Raw genomic sequence first — 20,695 nt, 5'->3', positions numbered from 1 at the left:
TATAACACCAAAACAAAGCCCACAACGCAGTTTCCCAGATTTTAAATGGCCTAACGTGTTTCCCGGCTTGTTTTAACAGAAGAGGCATTGGGTATGAATATCAGTGAGAGCTTCCTTGGGTATTTACTACAACAAATCTTCCCGAGAGTGAACGGGTAAAGCAGGATTCAAAGCTGTGAAGTTCATCCATTCATAGACGCAATTCCTTTATTAATAAAAACCAGCAGCAGCAAAAACTGTCCCAGCCGAATAGTGGCTGTGGGAGGGACAAATCCCACACCCCAAATCCAAGGATGGAGGGAGTGCAGAAGGTGGGGGGTTCCCCCAACTGCGGGGCATGAAGAGGAAACCAGTTGGTGGCAACATATGTGTATTGTATTTCTCTGAAAAAATTTGCAACTTGGCTAATTAAATTCCTGGCGCTGAACTGGTCCTTGGCTGAGATCATGGCAATTGGGAGGGTTGGGTTTTTTTTTCTCCTTACAGGAGTTCCCTCCTTCTTCCCATCCTCCGCCTATTAAAACAAGTCAAGTCTCCCTTGTTAAAAGACCCCATAACGTGGAAGAGGCAGAAAAGCAGCAGCAGCAGCAGGAAAGAAAAAGACGTCTGGAAAATATTACCCGTTTGCTGCTGCTGCTGCTGAGAAACCTCATTGAAACAGTTACTCGGGCAGCAAGGTATCACCAAAGAGACTTTATCTGATGCTGATCTCTCAAACTTTCAGACACTGTCTTGCAACTTCTCCAGGCTCCTGGCTAACCGGGTTTGAAATAAGATCTTCAGCTTCGACCACGAGAAACTAACTCCTAATTTATTATTTCTAATCTTTTTAATTATTATTATTATTATTATTATTATTACTATTATTTGGGGAAAAAAATCCCACAACTTTGAGCTAGAAACTGAAGCAGAGAAAGACAAATACACGATAATTGTGAAAACACGTGGGAGAAAATGAGTAGGACTGAATAGCCTTACACGATTTTTTTTTTTTATTATTTTCCTTTTTAATTATTTTTTTATTTCTGAGCGTCTTATTAAGTCCCTGAAAAGTGCGATTTGTTCTTTTACCTCAAACTTGGAAACTATTCAGCGGGAGCAACGGTACGTGAGACCACACAGTTGGCTGGAGCCCCTCTATGACCAAAGGACAGAAGGACAAACAAGGTAGGTGATTTATGATTACGCTTCTGTCAGCTCAAGAGCAGAAGACCCCCTCCTCCCATCCCCACTATTCCAGGGAGAAAAGCTGGAACAGATCCCCAAAATACGAGTGGGGCTGGGGGAGGATCTTACCGGCTCCTACGCTACACCTATTTCAGCAATGAATAGAACCGCCGTGAGGATGAATGAGGTTTTCAGCTTCAACCCCTCCTCCGTGTAATCCGTTTAAAAGACATTGCTGAGCTTCAAGATCTGGGGAAAAAAAAACCCAAAAAACCCAAACTCAAAAAGCCAAAAAAAGCCTACCGCCCCATAAAGCCTCTGAAATTAGAATAAAATCGGGCACGGGCTGGGCAGCCGCTCCGCTGATCGCAGCGAGGAAGGCGAGACCTGCTCAGAGCCCGATCCGGCTTCCCTCCGGCCGGCCCTCGCCTTTGCATCCAGGGCCGGGCGGGGACGCGACAGGAGCGGAGGGAGGGCTGGCACTGAGGGGAGGCAGGCGAGGTGGCGGGCGAGGGGCTGACGTCCCGCCTCGGACAGCGCCACCGAGCCGCCCGGGCGCCGCGCAGCGCGGGGAGGGAGGGGAGGGACGGAGGGCGGCTTCCCGCGGGAGGGCCGGGAGCCGAGGGCCGTGGGGCGGGGGCTGCCCGGAGCTCCCCGCGCCGCACGCCCGCGCCGGGCCCGCCCCGGCCGAGGGAGGGCCGCCCCAGGGCCACGGCAGCGGGGGGCGATGGCAGCGCCAGCACGGCCGGGCCCGGGTCGCTCCCGCGGGCGGGGCCCGTGACGTGGCCGCGCGGGGATCCCCGGCCCCGCCCGGTGACGCCGCCGCTCCGCCCCGTTGGCCGCGGCGCCGGGCCGGGGTTCCCCCGCTCCGCGTGCAGCCCGCGGCCGGCGCGGGGCCCGGCTCCTCCTGGCCGGCTGCAAAGCCCTCTGTCCCCAGCAGCCCCGCTCGGCACCTCCTGGAGCGGCGGCGCGTGTCTCTCGGACACAGAGAGAGCCTGCTGGCCACAGCCTCGCCACACTCCACAGCGATGCTGGCAGAAGGGGGCATTGGCCCTTGGGAGAGAATTTACCCCATTTCCTAGCCCCGAGAGGATCCTACTGTAGTACAACACTCCTGATGGGCGTTGTCTTAGTCTAGAGAAGATGGAGAGGGGATCTCATTAATGCATATAAATATCTCAAAGGGGAATGCCAGGAGATGGGTGCCAGAGTCTTCGGTGGTGCCCAGCAACAGGACAAGGAGCAATGGCCTTAAGCTATAAGTTTCACCTCAACAGGAGGAAGAACATCTTCACGTTGAGAATGTGAGGGCACCAAACAGGCTGCCCTGGGAGGTCGCGGAGTGTCCCTCTCTGGAGACATTCCAAACCCATCTGGCCATGTTCTTGTGTCATCTGCTCTAGGCGACCACAGCTGGGCAGGAGGGTTGGACTCCACGATCTTCACAGGTCCCTTCTAACCCTAAGGGTTCGGTGATTCTGCAGGGCTGCAGTGACCCCACGTCTCAGGGCACAGCTGCTTCTACATGTTTTGCTCTGCCTCATAGTCTTCTGCCTTTGGGATCATTTTTCCATTGGCACCCACACACTTTTTTGAAGGCACGCATTGTGTGTAACATGGGTGCCTTGAGGGTGCTGCTGAGGACTAGATAAGGGCAATAAATCTTTCTTACCCTGCATCCAAGCATAGAAAAACCCAGGTCAAGGTTTTCCCAGTAGGAAGAGCTGCTCTACTGGATTCAGTGGAGTTTTTCAGGCAAGTTCACTAGGAAAAACTCAGGTCTTGATATTTGTGATGTGAAAGCACATTTGCTCCATTGTTTTGGTATTCAAGATTAGTGTATAGACCAGCAAAGTATTCCTAACCAGCAACCAGAAAACATTTCTAAACTAGATTTTTGTTTAACCACAATCCAAAATATCAGAGTAGAAATATGATTTACTTCTTGTTTTGTTTCTTGGAGCATTTGTCTGGGAATTTTTTGGTTGGTTTTCTTTTGTCTTTTCTTTTTTTTTTTTTTTTTTGTTAATTTTACAACTAGTGCAATATTGTGTACGTGAGTGTCAAATCCAACCTGCAGCCATAGAATTCCTTCCACACTGGTTATTTAAACCTGTAAGAGATTAAATTTGAGTGGTTTAGTGGAAAACATACACTGAACAAGTAGGAGAATCTTGATTTGCTGATCAAAGCTTGTGCATACAGATAGAGTTTGCCATCATCAGTAATCCTGTTCTTTATTTTTGATTTAACCTCAGAGTTAACTTTACTTTTATGTGAGTCCTTTCCTGAAGATCAATAGCATAACAAAATCTGGAAGTTGTAAATAACCAAAAGTTCCAGATATGGTAATTGTGTTGTAATAAAGGTGTACAGATGGAGCATAATTTTTCACTTTCCTCTGTGCAGGCTGTAGAAGAGAAGAGGGAGGCTGGACAGCTATCTTATGCTTGTGAATAATATCAACCTAGAATCATTTGTACTCCAATGATATATGACTTAATGTACCACCAAAATAAGGCTAACAATGAATCTAAATATTGTCTGAGAAATTGTAAGCCTCAAACACCATGTACTCCCAGAGAGTGTATACAGGCCCAGATCCAGTGTGTGCAGGCACTCACACGTGCACTCTGACACACTCATGTCATTGAAGCAGCTGCTCTGTGGCAGCCAGTGCTATTATTCTCATTAGTAAGGAAGGGGGTATTAAGGATTATAAAGATTTCATTCTTCCTTTGGTTTAATGCAAAAACAGCTCTTGGTGGCTGTATGCACCTCAAGTTGCGTGTGCTGGCTTTTATGGTGCCCACCTCGCTGATCTCAGGCCTCCTGCTGAGTTAGAGCTCCATTGTTTATTACAGACAAATCCCCACAGACTGTACCTTCAGATGAATACAGGCAAGGAAAATAGCAAGGGGGGTGTTGTTTTTTGTTGGAGTTTTTGACTAAAACCAGTTATATGGAACTAGAGAACAGGTGGATCTCATATAGCACTAAAAAGAGTAGCCTAAGCTTTATGAAGGGTTTTATAGACCTCCAAAATTTTTTTGCATGACCATGATCCCCATTTTACAGGTGAGGAAGCTGTGACAGAGAAAGGTAAATTCACTTATCTAAGGTCACCCAACAGGTGAATGACAACACTAGGAAGCAAATTGAAATTGTCAAGGTCCTGATCTACTCTTAGATTCTCTAATGTAAGAAATGCAGTGGTTAAGCATTGACATATCAAACAACCTTCATAAGGGAGGTTAATCTCTACAATAAATTCATCAAAAAATATACTTGCATTTTTACCTCAACTGTTCCAGAAATAGCATCTTTTCAGAGAAAGATTTTTTTATGCCTTTACTACAGATCTGCAAGATAAATTATCCACTGATTTCCCTCTTCAGCAAAATATTTAAGTGCACACTTATCTTTACATGCTTTGCTGAATTCAAAGCCTCAGCAGCAAGGTTGAATAGATATTTAAGAATGCAGCTTCCATGCAGGCATATAAAATGAGATGTTTTCAAAGGTTTTCTGTGCTCAGCACTTCTGGTTTCCACAAAGGTTCCAGGCAAACCTGATCTGCAGATCTCACCTGTGAGGTTGATTTGTATTATCAATTTGTTTTCAATGAGGAGGTGCTATCAAAGCTGCTGCTACAAGTGCCCCCCCTTCAACAAAATTGCTTGAGTTTCTATTGTATAGCAATAACTGAACACCCAAATTGGATTCCTCTTGAATGAAACTAATTGCAAGGTGTACCTCTGGAGGACACTTTTCAGGTTTTTAGTCCATCGGGTCTGACTATACGTAGTTCAGAGTAAAGCATAAAAATGTATGGAGGGTGGAATTAGGTCCTCAGCATCAGGTGTTCCTCTTTGCAGATCTGTTGGTGTGGTATTGCACTATTTGCTGATGTGACCAGAGCCCTTGATGTTTAGAGAGAGCCACAGCTCTTTGTAACCTTTAAAAGTGAAGGGGACTATGGTGGGATGACCCTGGCCTGGTGCATGGTGCCCTCCCAACTGCTCTATCACTGTCTTCCTCAGCAGGATGTAGATGCAGAAAATAAGATGGCAAAACACCTGGTATGTTGAGATAAAGGCAACTTAATAAAGCAAAAGCTGTGCATGAAGCAAAGAAAGACAAAGATTTATCCTCTACTTCTCATCAGCAGATGATGTTCAGCCACTTCCCAGGAAGTAGGGCTTCAGTACTGAAAAACAAATGTAATAACAAATGCTTCCCCCTCCTCCTTTTAGCTTTTTCATCTAAGCATATGTCACATGGTATGGAATATCCCTTTGGTCAGTTTGGATCAGCTGTCCTGGTTGTGTTCCCTCCCAGGACCTTGCCCACCCATAGCATATTGGTGTGGGAGGAAATGTTGGAGAGATATCCTGGATGCTGGGAGCACTGCTCAGCAGTAGCCAAAACACTGCTGCGTTAGCAACACCTTCCCAGCCACCAATACAAAGCAGAGTACTTGGAGGGCTATGGGAAAAAATAATTCCACCTCAGCCAGGCCCAGTACAGGGACACAATGAGCACATTTGGGATCAAACCTTTATTAGTGCCTCCTGGATAGATTTTGGCTTTTGTGACTTGTGGTTAGGGTTTTTCTAAATGTCTTCAGATGTTTGGAATTAATAAGTGCTAATTCTGTCAAGAAACCTTCCAATTCATTACGTGTTAGGTACAAATTTTTTGTGTCTCCCTCTCTTGCTTTTTAATCTTCTGAGGAAAAGCTACCCAGAATTACTATGTGGCAATGTTCGAGTGTTGCATGAGAAGGGATTTCTGAGAGAAATGATGTAGTGAGATGCATCCCATGTGTTATAAGCAAACATGACTTCAGTTTGACCCCCGTCACTTGTTCCATGTCAATAGGTGCCAGGCACCACCCAACTGCTTCCTTTGTCCTCATAGCAGCCACACAAGGTGGAGAGGGTGCAGAATTGAACAGGCTGCAGATAATATTGATACCTTCTGGCAACAGTGTATGTTGGTTTTCCGGATATCTATTTGCCCCTATTCAGTATTAGTAGCAAAATAAGCTTTTTCTTTCTCTTTGCCTCCTGACTTCATAAAGGGATGAACCATCTTCAGGCCCTGTTACTCTCAGAGATGCATGGAAGCTGATTAATAGCCATGTGGATGAACTTTGCCACAGGATTTTGGAGGAAGAAAAGCTGGTACTTTACCATTGAGGTCACCAGTGTTCTTTGCTGAGTAAAGACCCAGTTCAAAACAAAACATAAGAACCTGTTGACTTTCAGTCAAGTGTCTAGATATTATAAAAGTTAGATCTAGGTACCATAACTACAGTAAACGCTAGCCTAAATAGTTTTCAGAATAGAGAAAACTGAAGCATATTTTGCTATGTTCTTCTAATATGAGATCTAAGGCATTATTCAGTCTAAGAAAGGAGTGTGATCTCTAGTGCTACAGTTAATACCCCAATCATTTGATGTATTGTGTAAGTATCAGTCGTTTGTTAACCTGATGTTTTTCATGAAAGCATTGTTAGAATGCTACAACTTTCAGTTATGCCACTTGTTAATAATAATGTAAATTCACCTTCATCACAAAGGAGAAATATTCTTTTTGTATATATATTTGGCTTTATCAGGATGCCAGAGACACAATGCCAGACAGTTCACCAGGTGGACTCTGATGTCAAGTGCATGCAAGAGTTCATTTCTTGGTCATGCTTTTCCATAGCAGCCTCCAAAGAAAGGCACTCCTTGCCTGCTACTGTACAGTCACTAAGGCACGTATAAACTTGGCACTGCTTTGTGAATCAAAATGTGTGACTGAATCAGCAGCAGCCTACACAGCATCAGGATTTAGCATATGGCTTTCACATTTCAGTTCAATGAGATGGGCTGGTGAGCACTGCTCAGCTCATCCCTGAAAGGTAAGAGCAGAAACATCACAACAACAAAATGCTCAGTAGAAGATTTTGAAGGCTCTTTACATACACTCATCTTGTGAATGCAAACCTTGGGTCTGCTTGCTGGAGGTTGTGTAAAACTCATACTGGGTTTAGCTCCAGGTGAAGATGCCTGTAAGGGATTTAGGTGCCCAAATTGCAGGATAGAATTATTATATTTCACTGTGTCAGGCCAGGCTAGATACTTATAACAGCACTGACTGATCTGAAAGTCTCTGAAGCAGCTGCTGCCTAGCCTTAGTATCATTATTTGATTCAGCAGTTCATTTTTGGTCCCAGACTTGTACAAGCATCATTTCCTTTTAACTTCTTGGCTTAATTCTTGGAGATGGGTGGAGAGTTTTTGGCTTCTTTGCCATTGTTTGGGCATGTTAAATTTGATAAAGATAATTTCTGCTGGGCAAGCTATCAATACCTCGTGTTAAATCTTGAGACTATTGAGCAACTTATCTAGTTCCCCTGAGATTCAGTCAATTAAAAATCTATACATAAAAACCTCAATTGCACATACAAAGGGGAAAGTTTCTTTGATGAAAGCCAGGAATTTAGATCAAAACAACCTTATTTTCCTAAGGTTGACAGAGAAAGGGAAAAAAAAGTGTTGTTTTAGTAACACCAGAAATTAATTTCTTGATCTTAAAAGACTGGATTTTTGCAATGGAGATCTGTGCTATAATGACAGTAATGACAAAGAATTTGGTTTTGGTGTTTTTTTTTTCTTTTGTACAGAAGCACTTCATAGGTAGAGCAAAACAATAGCAAATTAATGTAAAAGATGCCTGCTACAGTATATAGTCATTCAAATGTAGCTACTCCAGATCTTAATGTAAATCCTGTTTATTTCAGCCATATAATTCTTAATGTAAGCAGACTTTAGGACTCCAAATGGGAAAGCAGAGTACAAGTGCACCATTAATGAGACATTTACCTTGATGTTTGTAACATTTTGCATGCTTGAGGGATTAGTAAACACATGGACTATTTTACTTTGAGTTAATCTAGAGGGGATCCATTACTTAATCTGTTTTCTAAAGCAAGTCTATTTTGGGCACTGAGTTTGAATTCACCTAGAGTGGTGGTAAGCATAAGCTGTCTTTTATTAGGCATCTTTATGACCCCTGCTGTGAAAGATTTTCAGACAGGCCAGAACAGGGAGGGTCCCTTTTGCTGGTGGATGATTACAACACCTGTCAGAACCCAGCCTTAAGTATTCAAGGAAGTTCTAGAGCTAGGGTCTGATTTCTTTAACAGTGCCTCCAAATATACATTTAAGAGGCTTCCTCCTGTCTTGAAATTTAAGACCCTAAATAGCCAGTGGAAAAAGACAAAGTCTTTGTAACCTCAAACTTCATGCTTGCCTAGTTTATTTTTATATTGTAAGTGATTCTGTATTGACTTTTTTGTTCCAAGCCTGTAACTTTTCAGACATGTATGTAGTTGATGACAGCTAGGCTGCTGTGTCTTGGTAGTCATTTTTCAAGGAAGAGTTAAAAACATATATGATGTAAGGAAGTCCTGTTCCAACTTCAACTTTGGCCAACAGATGGTGAAACAAACATGAGCAGCAGATGAGTGAGATGATAACAGCAGGGAAAATATGAATAATAGCAAGAATACACAAATATTAAATCTATTACTCTGAGAGGACCTAATTCAGCAAAATATTCAAGCATGAGTATTACTGACTTGCAACACACTTGCTGGATTAGTCTTAAACAGACATAATCTCTTTTAGGATCTTCACATAAAGTGCATCTATTGACAGAAAATGTTGTCATTAACTTCTTACAATTCTGAGAAAGCTGTTGCATAAAATGGGCAATGTGATTGTTAGAAAAGGTATTTAGGTACCAACAGAGTCCACCTGCCTGCCTGCCCATACTCTTTATTTGCCAGAGCACCCTCCATGCCAGCCAGTTGCTCCATAGCCCAGAGTTTAGATTAGAAGATTTTACAGCCAGGTAAGCTAAATATGTAGAAGTGATCAGAATCAGCTGATGTCCTAGAGAATTTCTGAGTCCAGGGTGGAGTGTTTGCTCTGTTAAATTTATGCATATTTTTGCCACAGACTTAATCTCAGTTAAGCTTTAGCCCCTATACACACATGCTTACGTGTGCATGTATCTATGTACACAACTATATGAATAATGCATTTTTGCAGTGGTATTGAGAAGACCTTTTAAAGCAGATGTCTGATTATATAAATATAAATTATATATATAGTCAGACATCTGTTTAAAAAAATTATAAATACATTCAGGCATCTGTTTTAAGAATGTCTTTCCAATATTTTTGCAAACATAACTAAGCGCCAGAAACAATTCAGGGTGGGATACAGTCGTGACATGGATTGGGATGGGGAGGGGCTGCCCAGACATTCAGCTGTTCCAGTCCCCTGTGACCGTACAAAACGAGTGGTGGCCCAAAAGCCCCTTCTCCAACCTCCTCAGGATAATATGACAGAGTGTCTTATCCAGCCAGCCCAGGCTGCCAAAATAAGATTCTGACACAGACAGCACCTTCTGTGAGGGCACTGTGAATAGCAGAAATCATCTCTGCTACATTAAGCCTGTTTGGATTGTACTTTACATGGGGGTCGTCCTGCAAAGAGATGTTCAGTTGAGCAAGGGGATGCAGTGAGTCTCTGAGCTAGAAGCTCAGGGTGTATCTATTGATGCTGAGACCTGTGTTGCAGCCACGTGCACCCCTTATGATGTCTTATATCAGCAACTGGTGGCTCTGCTAATGGTTTCCCTACTTCTTTGCAGATGTATTGTGAGAGGTTTATATGTATCCTGAGAATACTTGGAACCACACTCTTCGGGGTGTCCCTCCTGCTGGGAATCACCGCTGCTTACATTGTGGGCTACCAGTTCATCCAAACAGACAACTACTACTTCTCCTTTGGACTCTATGGTGCTATCCTGGCATCACATCTCATCATCCAAAGCCTGTTTGCCTACCTAGAGCACAGGAAAATGAAACGGTCGCTAGAGACTCCAATCAAACTGAACAAAACAGTTGCCCTTTGTATTGCTGCCTATCAAGAAGATCCTGACTACTTAAGGAAATGTTTACTTTCTGTAAAAAGATTGACCTACCCTGGAATTAAAGTTGTTATGGTCATTGATGGGAACTCAGAAGACGACGTTTACATGATGGACATTTTCACTGAAATCATGGGTAGGGACAGTTGTGCCACTTATATCTGGAGTAATAACTTCCATGACAAAGGTCCGGGTGAGACAGAGGAGTCTCACAGAGAGAGCATGCAACACGTATCTCAGCTGGTCCTGTCCAACAAAAGTGTTTGCATCATGCAGAAATGGGGTGGAAAAAGAGAAGTAATGTACACAGCATTCAAAGCACTGGGGAGAAGTGTGGATTATGTACAGGTAGGTATTAGAGCACCAGGTCAGTGCCAATTCAAACACACTTTGAAAGAAAGCAGCTTTTGTATATTTTGTGCAGCATGTTAGAGGCCATCCTAGTCCCTGATGAACACAGTGCTCCTTTCAGTCTGTTTGGAAACAGCTTGACCGTTAAAAGGGTATTTTGCTACCTTTTAAAATGGCCAGTCTATCTGTGACTGTTTTAAATTTGTGCATCAGCTACTGGAGAAGTCTGAAATCCTTCCCCTGCCTTCAGTACTGCCCCCTCATCCAAATGGTTTTGCTTCAGACAAAGCCAAGGACCTCCTGAAAGCCCCATCTCTGCTCCTGTAGGTGAAGGTCTCGGGTAAGGCTTTATTTTGGGAGTTTGTTAGCAGCCCCATATATGAACAGACAGACAGGTATTTGGTCTCACTAGGGAATATCCTGGAGAAGTGATGAAGTCTGTAAAAAAGTTGGGGATATATTTTAAAGGCTTTGAAGCCATGTGGCGTATTCAAAAAAAAGGGTCAATGTGTAGATTTGAAAGAAAATTTCTTTAACTAAAGCCTGAAGCAGCTTTTGCTTCATCACTTACAGCTGCATTACCTCACTCACTGCAACTTGGCCTTTAAGGCCCTTATGACACACTACTCACTTAAAAATGAATTAGGCTGGGTCCTCTCTCCCTGTTTCCAAAGCAGCAGAGGCACATTTCTTTCCAGCTGCCTTGGATCCCCTGAAAGATTGTCTATGTTTTTGCCTTACTTACATGGATTCCTCGCTCCTGCAAACAGCCCTGCTGACTGTGGGAAGGGGAAAGGGTCATGTGTAGAGGAAGGTGGGTGGGATCAGATACTCTGGCTGGACACTGAGGACCCTTCCTTAGATACCTAGGCCAAGAAGGCTCATTTGATTAATCGCACTGAATAGGAGATGATTTTCCTAATGAACCACCCTCAGTCCTTCCAAGCTTCTCCCACACTCAGAGTATCCAGCAGTCTCCTGCAGTGGAGCAGCAGCTCCCCGCGAGGTGCTCTCTGCTGGCTCAGGGCAGCTGCATGGCTGAGCCACATGTGTTTCTGGGGCCTGTGCCCAGCCTTGTGTGGGTGTGTGTGCACGCTCTGCACAGCACAGCATCCACGTGCAGTGTCCTAGGGACCTGGAGAGGCTGCCAGTAGCTGGGCTGAGAGCAGCGAGTCTTCAGTGCACAGGAGGGGCAGAAACTGAAGAGTGCCAGGAACTGCTCTGTTATTGGAGCTAGGAGAGTAAAGCCAAGATTTAAAACCCATCCTCCACCACTTCCCAAACTGAAACTGATTTATTCTTTCAAAACAACTGGCTTAAGCTCTCCATTGTCTGTGCTTTGTTTTTGTGCTGTGAGGAACTATGATGGGATAAAAATGCTGATTTTCTTTATTAGCATGGGTTTATAAACACAGAGACATACCAGATTGCAGAGAAAGAAGGCAGAGAGGAAGCAGATTCATTGCAAGTTTCCTCCCTCAGTTCAGCTCTTGTATTTTTCAGGGAATCTGGAAAAAGTGTTTCTATTTCAACAGTCATAGCATAAATTCAGAAAATAAAGAGATATTTCTGTTCAGTTAACACTCCAGACCTGGCTCAGAAGGTCTAATGAATTTGTCAGAGACTGTAGTGCTGTTGTGAGCACAGTCTGTAGTAGTGACTGATGCCACAGTCACATCTGCAGTCATATCTGTAGTAGAAATGCAGCCCCTTGCTGGCACTGGCTACTGAAGAGTCATAAACAAAATGCAGCTAAAATGTGGCTCTGTTTTATGAATGAATAAAGGTTGGGATATTTCAAATGGTCCTTTGGGGAGACCCAGGGTAAATTACTTTAAACAAGCCCTATATTTCAAGGGCTAAGCAATCTGCATCAATGCTTAAGCACTTTTAAAAGTGCCCAGTCAGCACCACTGCCCACCCTCAAAACTCTAGGCTTTACAGTTATTAGAAAACACCCTGGAATTATGAACAGGCAATCATAAAGAGTCAGACCAGTGCAGATAATGAGCTGTTAATCAGTAGTGGTGTCTCATTAAGTACTAAAAACTGCTATGAAGGCTTGTTTCCATCCTAGAAGAGTTTATGAATGTGCAAGTAATCAGGTGCAGGAGTTAAACTGGCAGGTATTATCAATGCAGAGTAGTAAGGTAACCAGGGTGCCATTCATCTTGGCTTGATGGAGGTGCCTGTGTGGACAGTCCAGTGCAGTCTGAACTCAGAGCAGCTTGGATAAACTGTCACTGCCTACAGCAAGTGTAGAACAACTCCCTTAAGGTCAGTTGTCCCTTTCATGTAACTCTGTGACCCAAAGCAGTGATGTTTGGGTCACTCGGCCCTTGTATGGAAAGATGGCAAATTGTCTCTTGGGCTCTCCTGGGCACACCCTGGCTAGGCAGGTGTCAGTGTTTATTTGGGCTTCTAAGTGTCTGTGTTTCTCTGGTGTGTCCTCTGTTCACCTGCAAAAACCTCATCCAGATGGAAAATGATGGCTTGTTAGATTTGTCCCAGAAACCCAGACATACCCACTGTGCTGGCATGCCCAGGACATGTGATGATGTTTTGTTAAAAAAATCCAGTGTTTTCAGGATTCCTCATCTCTAATATATTAATGATGTGGCTCATGGGCAGGCCTTTCTTCCATAGGTAAATACACCTAATGGGGTGGGAGCTGCTCAAGTGGCAGGTGCTGGAGGGAAAGCAGAGGGGCTGGGAGGCAGCTGATCCCAGCCCACCACTCATGGTCACAAGAAATGACATGCCTGTCACTTCCTGAGCACCCTGGGAATGCAGCAAACTACAGATTCCCTGTGCAAAGCACTCAGCAACAGGTTTGTCCAGGAAGACCCAAGTAAAAGTATAGGCATTGTTTTCCCTCTCAGTAGAATTGTTTTGCTCCCTTTCTATCATCAGTGCTGCCACTGATGACAGCTTTCCACTAAAGCTGGAGTCAGGCCTTGGCCAGGTTACAAAGATGCTGTGGGATGAGGCCATTGAGGAGGGGAGATGGATGCATCAAGTTAGTGGGAGCTGGAGATTCCTGTGGCTTTTCTCCTGACAGAGATATGAGAGCTTTCATCACCTTTCTCCTCTTGGCCCCCTCTGAGTGAGCATGGAGGGGAGCATGTTGGCAGAGCCCCCAGTGCTCTCCTCCCACTTCATAGAGCAGATGTAAAGGTTACCTCTCCCCTGGAGTGAGAGGGCTTAGGTTGAATTGAAAGTTTGCATGAAAGGACACCAAAATTAGGATACCCATTACAAAGCCTCAGCAGAATCTGTCTTAATATGCTGTTTAGGCAGAACTACTGACTTGCTCCTTCTGACCCCATCTGAAGTCAAGGAATGCAATGTGGGGACAAACTGGAGGTAGTATGAGAATGTGTAGGGAATTTGTAGGGATTCAGCCAGTCAGAGGGGTGTTTCTGGGACAGTCTCTGCTCCAGTTCCTGGGTGTCTGTGAAATGAGTTCACACATGATGTGGCCAGTTCTTTCAGATGCAGCAACTGCAACAAGGAGACACCCTCTTGTTTTAGACTGCAGCCCGAGTCATTCTCCTCAGAGCGAACGAAAGCAATGCCAGCTGTCTCACAGACCAGCCAGCCTGTCTGAACCCTCCTCCTACTCTCCAGGGGAAAGCCAATTTCCTAATGTACACAGTGTTTAGTTGACTAGGAGTGTTTGTGTAGCTGAAATGCCTTGTGTGTCATTTACTTCTGCCTTGGTCTTTTAGAGTACTGAACTTCGGGACTCGTGCCTTCTGGCCTTACATATCTTTATATAAAAATGCCAGAGAAAAATAGCAAATAATTTCTTTACATGAAATGTCAAATCCCTGCACTACTAATAACACATCATGCATCTAAAATTAAAAATGAGTTTGTTCTGAAATATAAGACACATATTTTACATGAATTGCTAAACCCTTCTGTGAGTGAAAGAACGATTAGGTTTCTTCTCAGACTCCTACTTGACTTTTTTTCTTTTTAATAACAAGTGCCTGGGATTTAACTCCTCACTCTTTCCCTCATATGGCAGTGGGAAACATTTGACCAGGGTGCTCCAACTGTGCAGCTGATGCAGAGAAATTCTATGTCAGAGCACAACAGGAATCTGCTGCACACCCACAACCACCATCTTATTCTGCAGTGCCCTGTATCTTATTGGACGAAGCCAGTCCAGTGTGCCAGTAAAACAAATGGAGCTGATACAGAGGATTGTTTGTGTGCACAGCCCTAACAAGCTCTGTGTTTTGTGCAGCACTATGCTTTGCTGCCTGGTACAAGTGACCTTTAACAGAAATATCAGCGCAGACTTCAAAGTCAGATTTAATTGCATTCAGGAGAATATGCATTTAGAGTCATTATAATCACTTGCATTATTTTTATTTTCTTCTGTAGTGAACTCCTTAACCCATTTTTGTTCTTGTTTTTTCTTACTTGTAGGTCTGTGATTCAGATACAATGCTTGATCCAGCCTCATCAGTGGAGATGGTAAAAGTTTTAGAAGAAGATCCAATGGTTGGAGGAGTTGGAGGTGATGTACAGGTGAGTACAATTTTCAGATTAACAGAGGTGTTTCAGCAACTATTTGCATTGCAGCAGATTCCTCTGCCTGAAATAGCATTAAATATAATTTATGTGTATATACTATATGCATATATATAATATGTGATGCCATTATAGATGCTCTTATCATACCTTAACTTTTTTGTCCATTGAATGGAAACTCTTCTTGGATGTGAGCACTGTATGTATAGTTTTAACAGCCATAGCAAGCAAACAAATAATATTCTGCCCATATATGTCAAAAAGGGGGGAAGTGGCATTGTCAGGATTGTTGTGGCATCTTTGAGTCTCTGGGTATAGCTGCTTGCTCAAGGTACCAAAGAAAAGCTATAAGGGGGCAGGAAATTTAGAACAGGTGTCCCATAGCCATGTCCAGCAACCTCAAGCACTTCAATTATAGTACTACTGGCAGCCAAAATTGTTAGAAATAAAATAATAACTTAGAAACACTCTGCACTGTGCCCTCTGGTTACTGGGTCTCCCATCTCTGTCAAGCAGGGCAATAGAAAACTTCCAAGTCAGACCAGCTCCATGTGTATTAGGATTTTCAGCATTACTGAGTTTGGCTATCAAAAGGCTGGTGTTACCTTTTGACACAACTCCTTTTGCTGCAATTTATAAAAAGAAGTGTATGGGAATATTTCAGTTAGCCTTAAGATCAATCCCCTGTACTCAGTTGGGCTTTTTGTGTGAGACAGAGGAGAAAGAGCTAAGTAAATGGCAAAATCTTGGTAATGCATGCCCAAGTAGTCAGAAGTATTTCAGGCATGTGGCTCATAACTCCAGAAATTAGGATTCCCACAGAAACCTGAATAGCTTTGGAGCTCTAGACTGACCACAAACCAGGCGACACAGCCCATGCATGTGAAATTCCAGGCATGTACGAGTGAAGGGAGGCAGTACAGGTTCAGCTGGGACAGTGAAGGTTCATAAGATCTGCATTGGGAAGGACATGTGTCCTCTGTGAGGAAAGGTGACAGAATGAAGGCTTTGGGCATTTTTTTCCCCCCAGTTCATTTTCCAGCATATACCCAGCAAGCCCTGCTGCTTCTAATATGTTCTATAATTAAAACTGACAGAAATTAGGACCATCAGAGCAAAAGACTATATTTTTCTAGTTGCAGGGCAATGTTTTATAGTTGTAGAAGGCCAAAGATCCACACACTTCCTTGCCACATCCTCTAGCATAAAGTGTGTGTTGAAAACCTGGATGTGAAGCCACAGACTTGTGCATCTGCATGTGCTCATGCATCTGCTGAGTGTTCAGACTGGATGTGCAGCTGGGCTGTGCAGAAGAGAAAGACTGAGACATTTGTGTGGGCCTGAGGAAGGCTCTACTGGAGTATCACCATATGTCTTGGGACTTGTACCAGTACCAGTACCAGTACAGGCTGGTACTGCAGAGACAGAACAGGTTGCTCCTCAGAGGAATGCTAGATATGGGGACACAGTTCAAAGTCAAACCTCTAAGGCCAGACTTGTGATACCAAAAATGTAGGGCAAAGACCATGTGCTCTGCTTTTCTCATGCTCTAGCATGGTTTTGGGAGGACTGGAAGGAGTTCTGTGAGCCCCAAAGATGTGTACGAGCAGGAAGCAGCAGGAGGCCATGAACTCACAAGCTCCTCTTGGTAAAATCTAAATCTAGCAGCTCTAACTGAGGGCAAAAGGGAAGGAAAAATGAGACATAAAATAAGGAAATTTGATTGTGGAGAATAGGAAAGGTAGAAAGGAACAACAGGACCTTTCAGTGAAACAGACATTTGAAGGTTTCATCTCACCTTTCCTGTCAATGTCCTGGATGAAATGTTTGTGTAGCTCCTGGGTTTGCCATGAGTTGAACACAGAAGTGAGGTTCCCACCACAATTCATCTAATGGTGCACTAGTCTCAGCAAACTCCTTATTGATCCAATGTGCACATTTTCTGTTTTAAGAGCTCATCTAAAAGGAAAACTTTTTTTTTATTTTGCAGATTTTGAACAAATATGATTCCTGGATCTCCTTTCTGAGCAGCGTGAGATACTGGATGGCATTTAACATCGAAAGAGCCTGTCAGTCCTACTTTGGCTGTGTACAGTGCATCAGTGGACCTCTGGGAATGTACAGAAACTCGTTACTCCATGAATTTGTGGAAGATTGGTACAATCAAGAGTTTATGGGCTCCCAGTGCAGCTTTGGAGATGACAGGCATCTAACTAACAGAGTGCTAAGTCTGGGCTATGCAACAAAATACACAGCTAGATCCAAGTGCCTTACGGAAACACCGATAGAGTATCTCAGGTGGCTGAATCAGCAGACCCGCTGGAGTAAATCCTACTTTAGAGAGTGGCTTTATAATGCCATGTGGTTCCACAAGCACCATTTGTGGATGACCTATGAAGCTGTAATCACTGGATTCTTTCCTTTCTTCCTTATTGCCACAGTCATTCAGCTCTTCTACAGGGGAAAAATCTGGAACATTCTCCTCTTCCTGTTGACAGTTCAGTTAGTTGGCTTGATAAAGTCTTCCTTTGCCAGCTTCCTTAGGGGCAACATTGTCATGGTTTTCATGTCACTCTACTCAGTGTTGTACATGTCAAGTTTACTGCCAGCAAAGATGTTTGCAATTGCCACGATAAACAAAGCAGGGTGGGGCACGTCAGGAAGGAAAACCATTGTAGTTAATTTTATAGGACTCATTCCAGTCTCCATTTGGTTTACAATCCTCCTAGGTGGCGTAATTTTCACTATTTACAAGGAATCAAAAAAGCCATTTTCTGAGTCAAAACAGACAGTTCTCATCATTGGCACAATACTCTATGCATGTTACTGGGTTTTGCTTTTGACTTTGTACATGGTTCTTATCAACAAATGTGGCAGGCGGAAGAAAGAGCAACAACACTACGACATGGTGCTAGACGTATGATGTTTCCGCGGGAACTTACCCAGAGTTGTAAAGCAACCCAACGACCTTGTAGTATCTGTGGCATCAGACATATGTTGCCAAGGGAAATGGATCACTGCTGCTGGGAATAGGACACTTATATTCCTCTGGGTTCATTTTCATCCTGCCAAAGTAAGGAAAAAAAAAGAAAAAAATAAGAAAAAAAAAAAGATTTTTTTGTTTCCAAGGGGGGAAGGACACAAACCACACAGTTACGACCTGTTCACAAGAAAAGGGGAGAACTTCTGTGTTTATGCACTTTTTTTTATTGTGCATATGCCTGACAGTGTTATGTTCTATATACCTCACTGGTCATGCTTATGTGTGTGGACGGAAAGAAAGGGAGTTTGGAGAATCAAGAAAAGGACTGTACAACCCCTTGCAACCTAATTTATGAACTTCTCTTTTTTATAGTTCTGTTTATAGGAAGGGTCTTTTGTTTTAGGCTGCCAAATGTAATGCCAAAGGTAAATTTTAAGAGGCCATTGGCTGAGCTGTATTTTTATATTATTGTATTATTTGTGTGTGTGTATTTTTAAGCCAACTTTTTTTTAAGTCACATATTTTATATTTTACTATCTGCCAAAAAAAGCTGCCTCCCCAACATTTTGTTCTTTAGCCTTTTAAAATATATTTGGGGACAAAAAAATCATCCATTCCCCCCCCAGATTTCTGCTGAAATTATATTGTTCACAACAGAAAGAATAAAAAGTCTCTCTGCATTTTTGCAACTAATGAATGGTTATTTCTGTGAAAAAGCATTTAAATGTGCTCTTTTAAGACATTTATTAGGAAAGGCCCGAAATTTTCAGTTTTGCATACAAACACACTTGTGCATAAAAAAAGGCCAAAGGGGTAGATATGTGCAATTTGGGGCTTTTGTTTTGATAACATTGTAAAAGGGAAATTTGCTTCTCTGCTGAGAACTTAATATCCCTGGCATTCAAAATAAACCATAAAGCAAGGCAGGCCTCAATGCCACTGGAAAAGACATTGCTATGGAAAGCATCCCACTGATTTTACATGGGACCTGAGCAGTCAAAAACTTCTGAATTGGAAAAATCTTGGGCACATGAAACTGCTATTGAATTCGCTGATGATCCTAGTTGTCCATAATCTACTAGTACCAAGCAAAGAGTTCAGGTTTTTATTAAAAAAAAAAAAAAGAAAAACCATAAAAACAGGGAAGGAAAAAGTTATCAACACTTTCAAAATGTGTGTGTTGTACTATAAAACTTCTGCAGAGTCCTTCATACAGTTTACAGAAAATAAACACATCCCCTTCTCTGACATCCAGTGTAATACAGACCCCAGTACTGAGCCCAATAATTTGTTTTTGACTACAGCATATCTACCAGAAAAGAAGCCAATTTTTTTATCAGAAAGCATCAAGCCTTAGCAAATGCATCACTTCCTTGGTGCCTAGTAACCAGTCCTGGACATTTATTTTGGACCATAGTTTTGAGAAATAATATTCAGGACTAAATTCTGCAGTCCTTCACCAGCCAAAGGAATGTGGCATTGAGCCCTAGTATACTTTATAAAGAGCAACAGAAAGACCAGCTGCCCTTCTTAGATTCTGGTATTAAAAGCACTGTGGTAAAGCAGAAATCGGCATATGATGCTTAAAGAACTTAGAAGCATTTTCAGCTTCTCTTTTTTATGCAGACATGAATAGATTCTGCTGTAGAATGAACTGCACACACACTACCTTATTGTCTGATTATCTTGAGGTACATGATTGCTTGAAAGTCATACTAATGTTATGTTAATAATTGGAGAGTTGATTCATGTTGATTACAAAATAGAACAGTATTAAAAAAAAAGCAAGAGAAACGGTAAAAATCAGAAAAACTTGACTATGCCTTTTAACTATTTATGATGTAAGTTAAAGCTTGGGTTAACATTCAAATGTCAAATAAATCTTCTCATTCTATAAAAAGATTGAATTAATTGCCTGTATTTATTCTAGCAATTATTCAATGTACTTCCAATATAGGTTGTATAGTATAATTGTTACTTTCATAAATAAAATATTTTTGATAAGATTATGACTAATTCATGGTATTTCTCACCAGCACTTTTACTTTGAAGCCATAAATCTGCACAGTTTGAAGGCTGTTGTTCTAATGTCACCAGCCTGATTTCCAAGAGGGAATTTGCCATGGAGCACCATGGAATTTGCCATGGAATGCTGTGCGTGCCTGAGGTGGCTGGGGCTGGTCCCTGCTCTGAGGGCATCCCTTGAGGGCATAGGCAGCACTCAAGAGTCTCTGCCAGCAGCTGCTAGATCAATTCAGTAAAAACACTTCCTTCCCTTTTTCCTCAGCTTCCTGATTTACAAAACAGGAATAGCAATCCAAATTCCTTTTGGGAAGCACTTTGAAGTTTATGGCCAAAGTACTTTAGTACATTACATAGGAGCTGATGTTTTCCAGCCTCCTGTCTACTGGAAATTATCACCCTCCACAGCTTGGGAAGCAGAGGAGGACAGGTCCATGGCCTTCTCCTGCTCCTCATCAGCGCTGTTTGTCAAGCTCCCTTTGCCCTGGCACAGCTGAAGTGCAGCTGTATATTTTGTGTCATTGAAGGTTATGGGCAGCAGCCAGTGCTGCAGGGACACAGGGGGCAAGTGAAATCTCACACAGGCTTGCCACAGGTCAGTGACTTTGGAGACAGATTTCTCAGCCC

The 20,695-nt window shown here is 43.0% G+C and overlaps 1 protein-coding gene across 2 annotated transcripts; it reads left to right on the top strand.

The window, feature by feature from the left end:
* Positions 1–206: 206 nt before the first annotated feature.
* HAS2 (hyaluronan synthase 2) lies at positions 207–20,052 on the top strand. Of its 2 annotated transcripts, XM_050971456.1 has the most exons (5): positions 207–677; positions 1,094–1,167; positions 9,886–10,512; positions 14,959–15,060; positions 17,054–20,052. In XM_050971456.1, exons 3-5 carry the CDS (start codon positions 9,886–9,888, stop codon positions 17,984–17,986), a joined length of 1,662 nt encoding a protein of 553 aa, XP_050827413.1. In that variant the 5' UTR covers positions 207–677; positions 1,094–1,167; the 3' UTR covers positions 17,987–20,052. The 2 variants fall into 2 exon arrangements, with proteins under 2 accessions (XP_050827413.1, XP_030094574.1); XM_030238714.2 differs by having other exon boundaries at positions 207–1,167.
* The last annotated feature ends 643 nt before the right edge of the window (positions 20,053–20,695 follow it).

Source organism: Serinus canaria, chromosome 2, assembly GCF_022539315.1.
Source record: "Serinus canaria isolate serCan28SL12 chromosome 2, serCan2020, whole genome shotgun sequence".
NCBI classification, from domain to species: domain Eukaryota; kingdom Metazoa; phylum Chordata; class Aves; order Passeriformes; family Fringillidae; genus Serinus; species Serinus canaria.
This window is presented reverse-complemented; position numbering and strand designations above follow the sequence as displayed.

What these genes read in the sequence shown, in the direction of transcription:
- HAS2 (XM_050971456.1), top strand. Translation starts at nt 9,886, where the DNA reads ATGTATTGTGAGAGGTTTATATGTATCCTGAGAATACTTGGAACCACA. An exon ending in GAAGTGTGGATTATGTACAG is followed by an intron (nt 10,513 to 14,958) that starts GTAGGTATTAGA and finishes TCTTACTTGTAG; the next exon opens with GTCTGTGATTCAGATACAAT. An exon ending in GAGTTGGAGGTGATGTACAG is followed by an intron (nt 15,061 to 17,053) that starts GTGAGTACAATT and finishes TTTATTTTGCAG; the next exon opens with ATTTTGAACAAATATGATTC.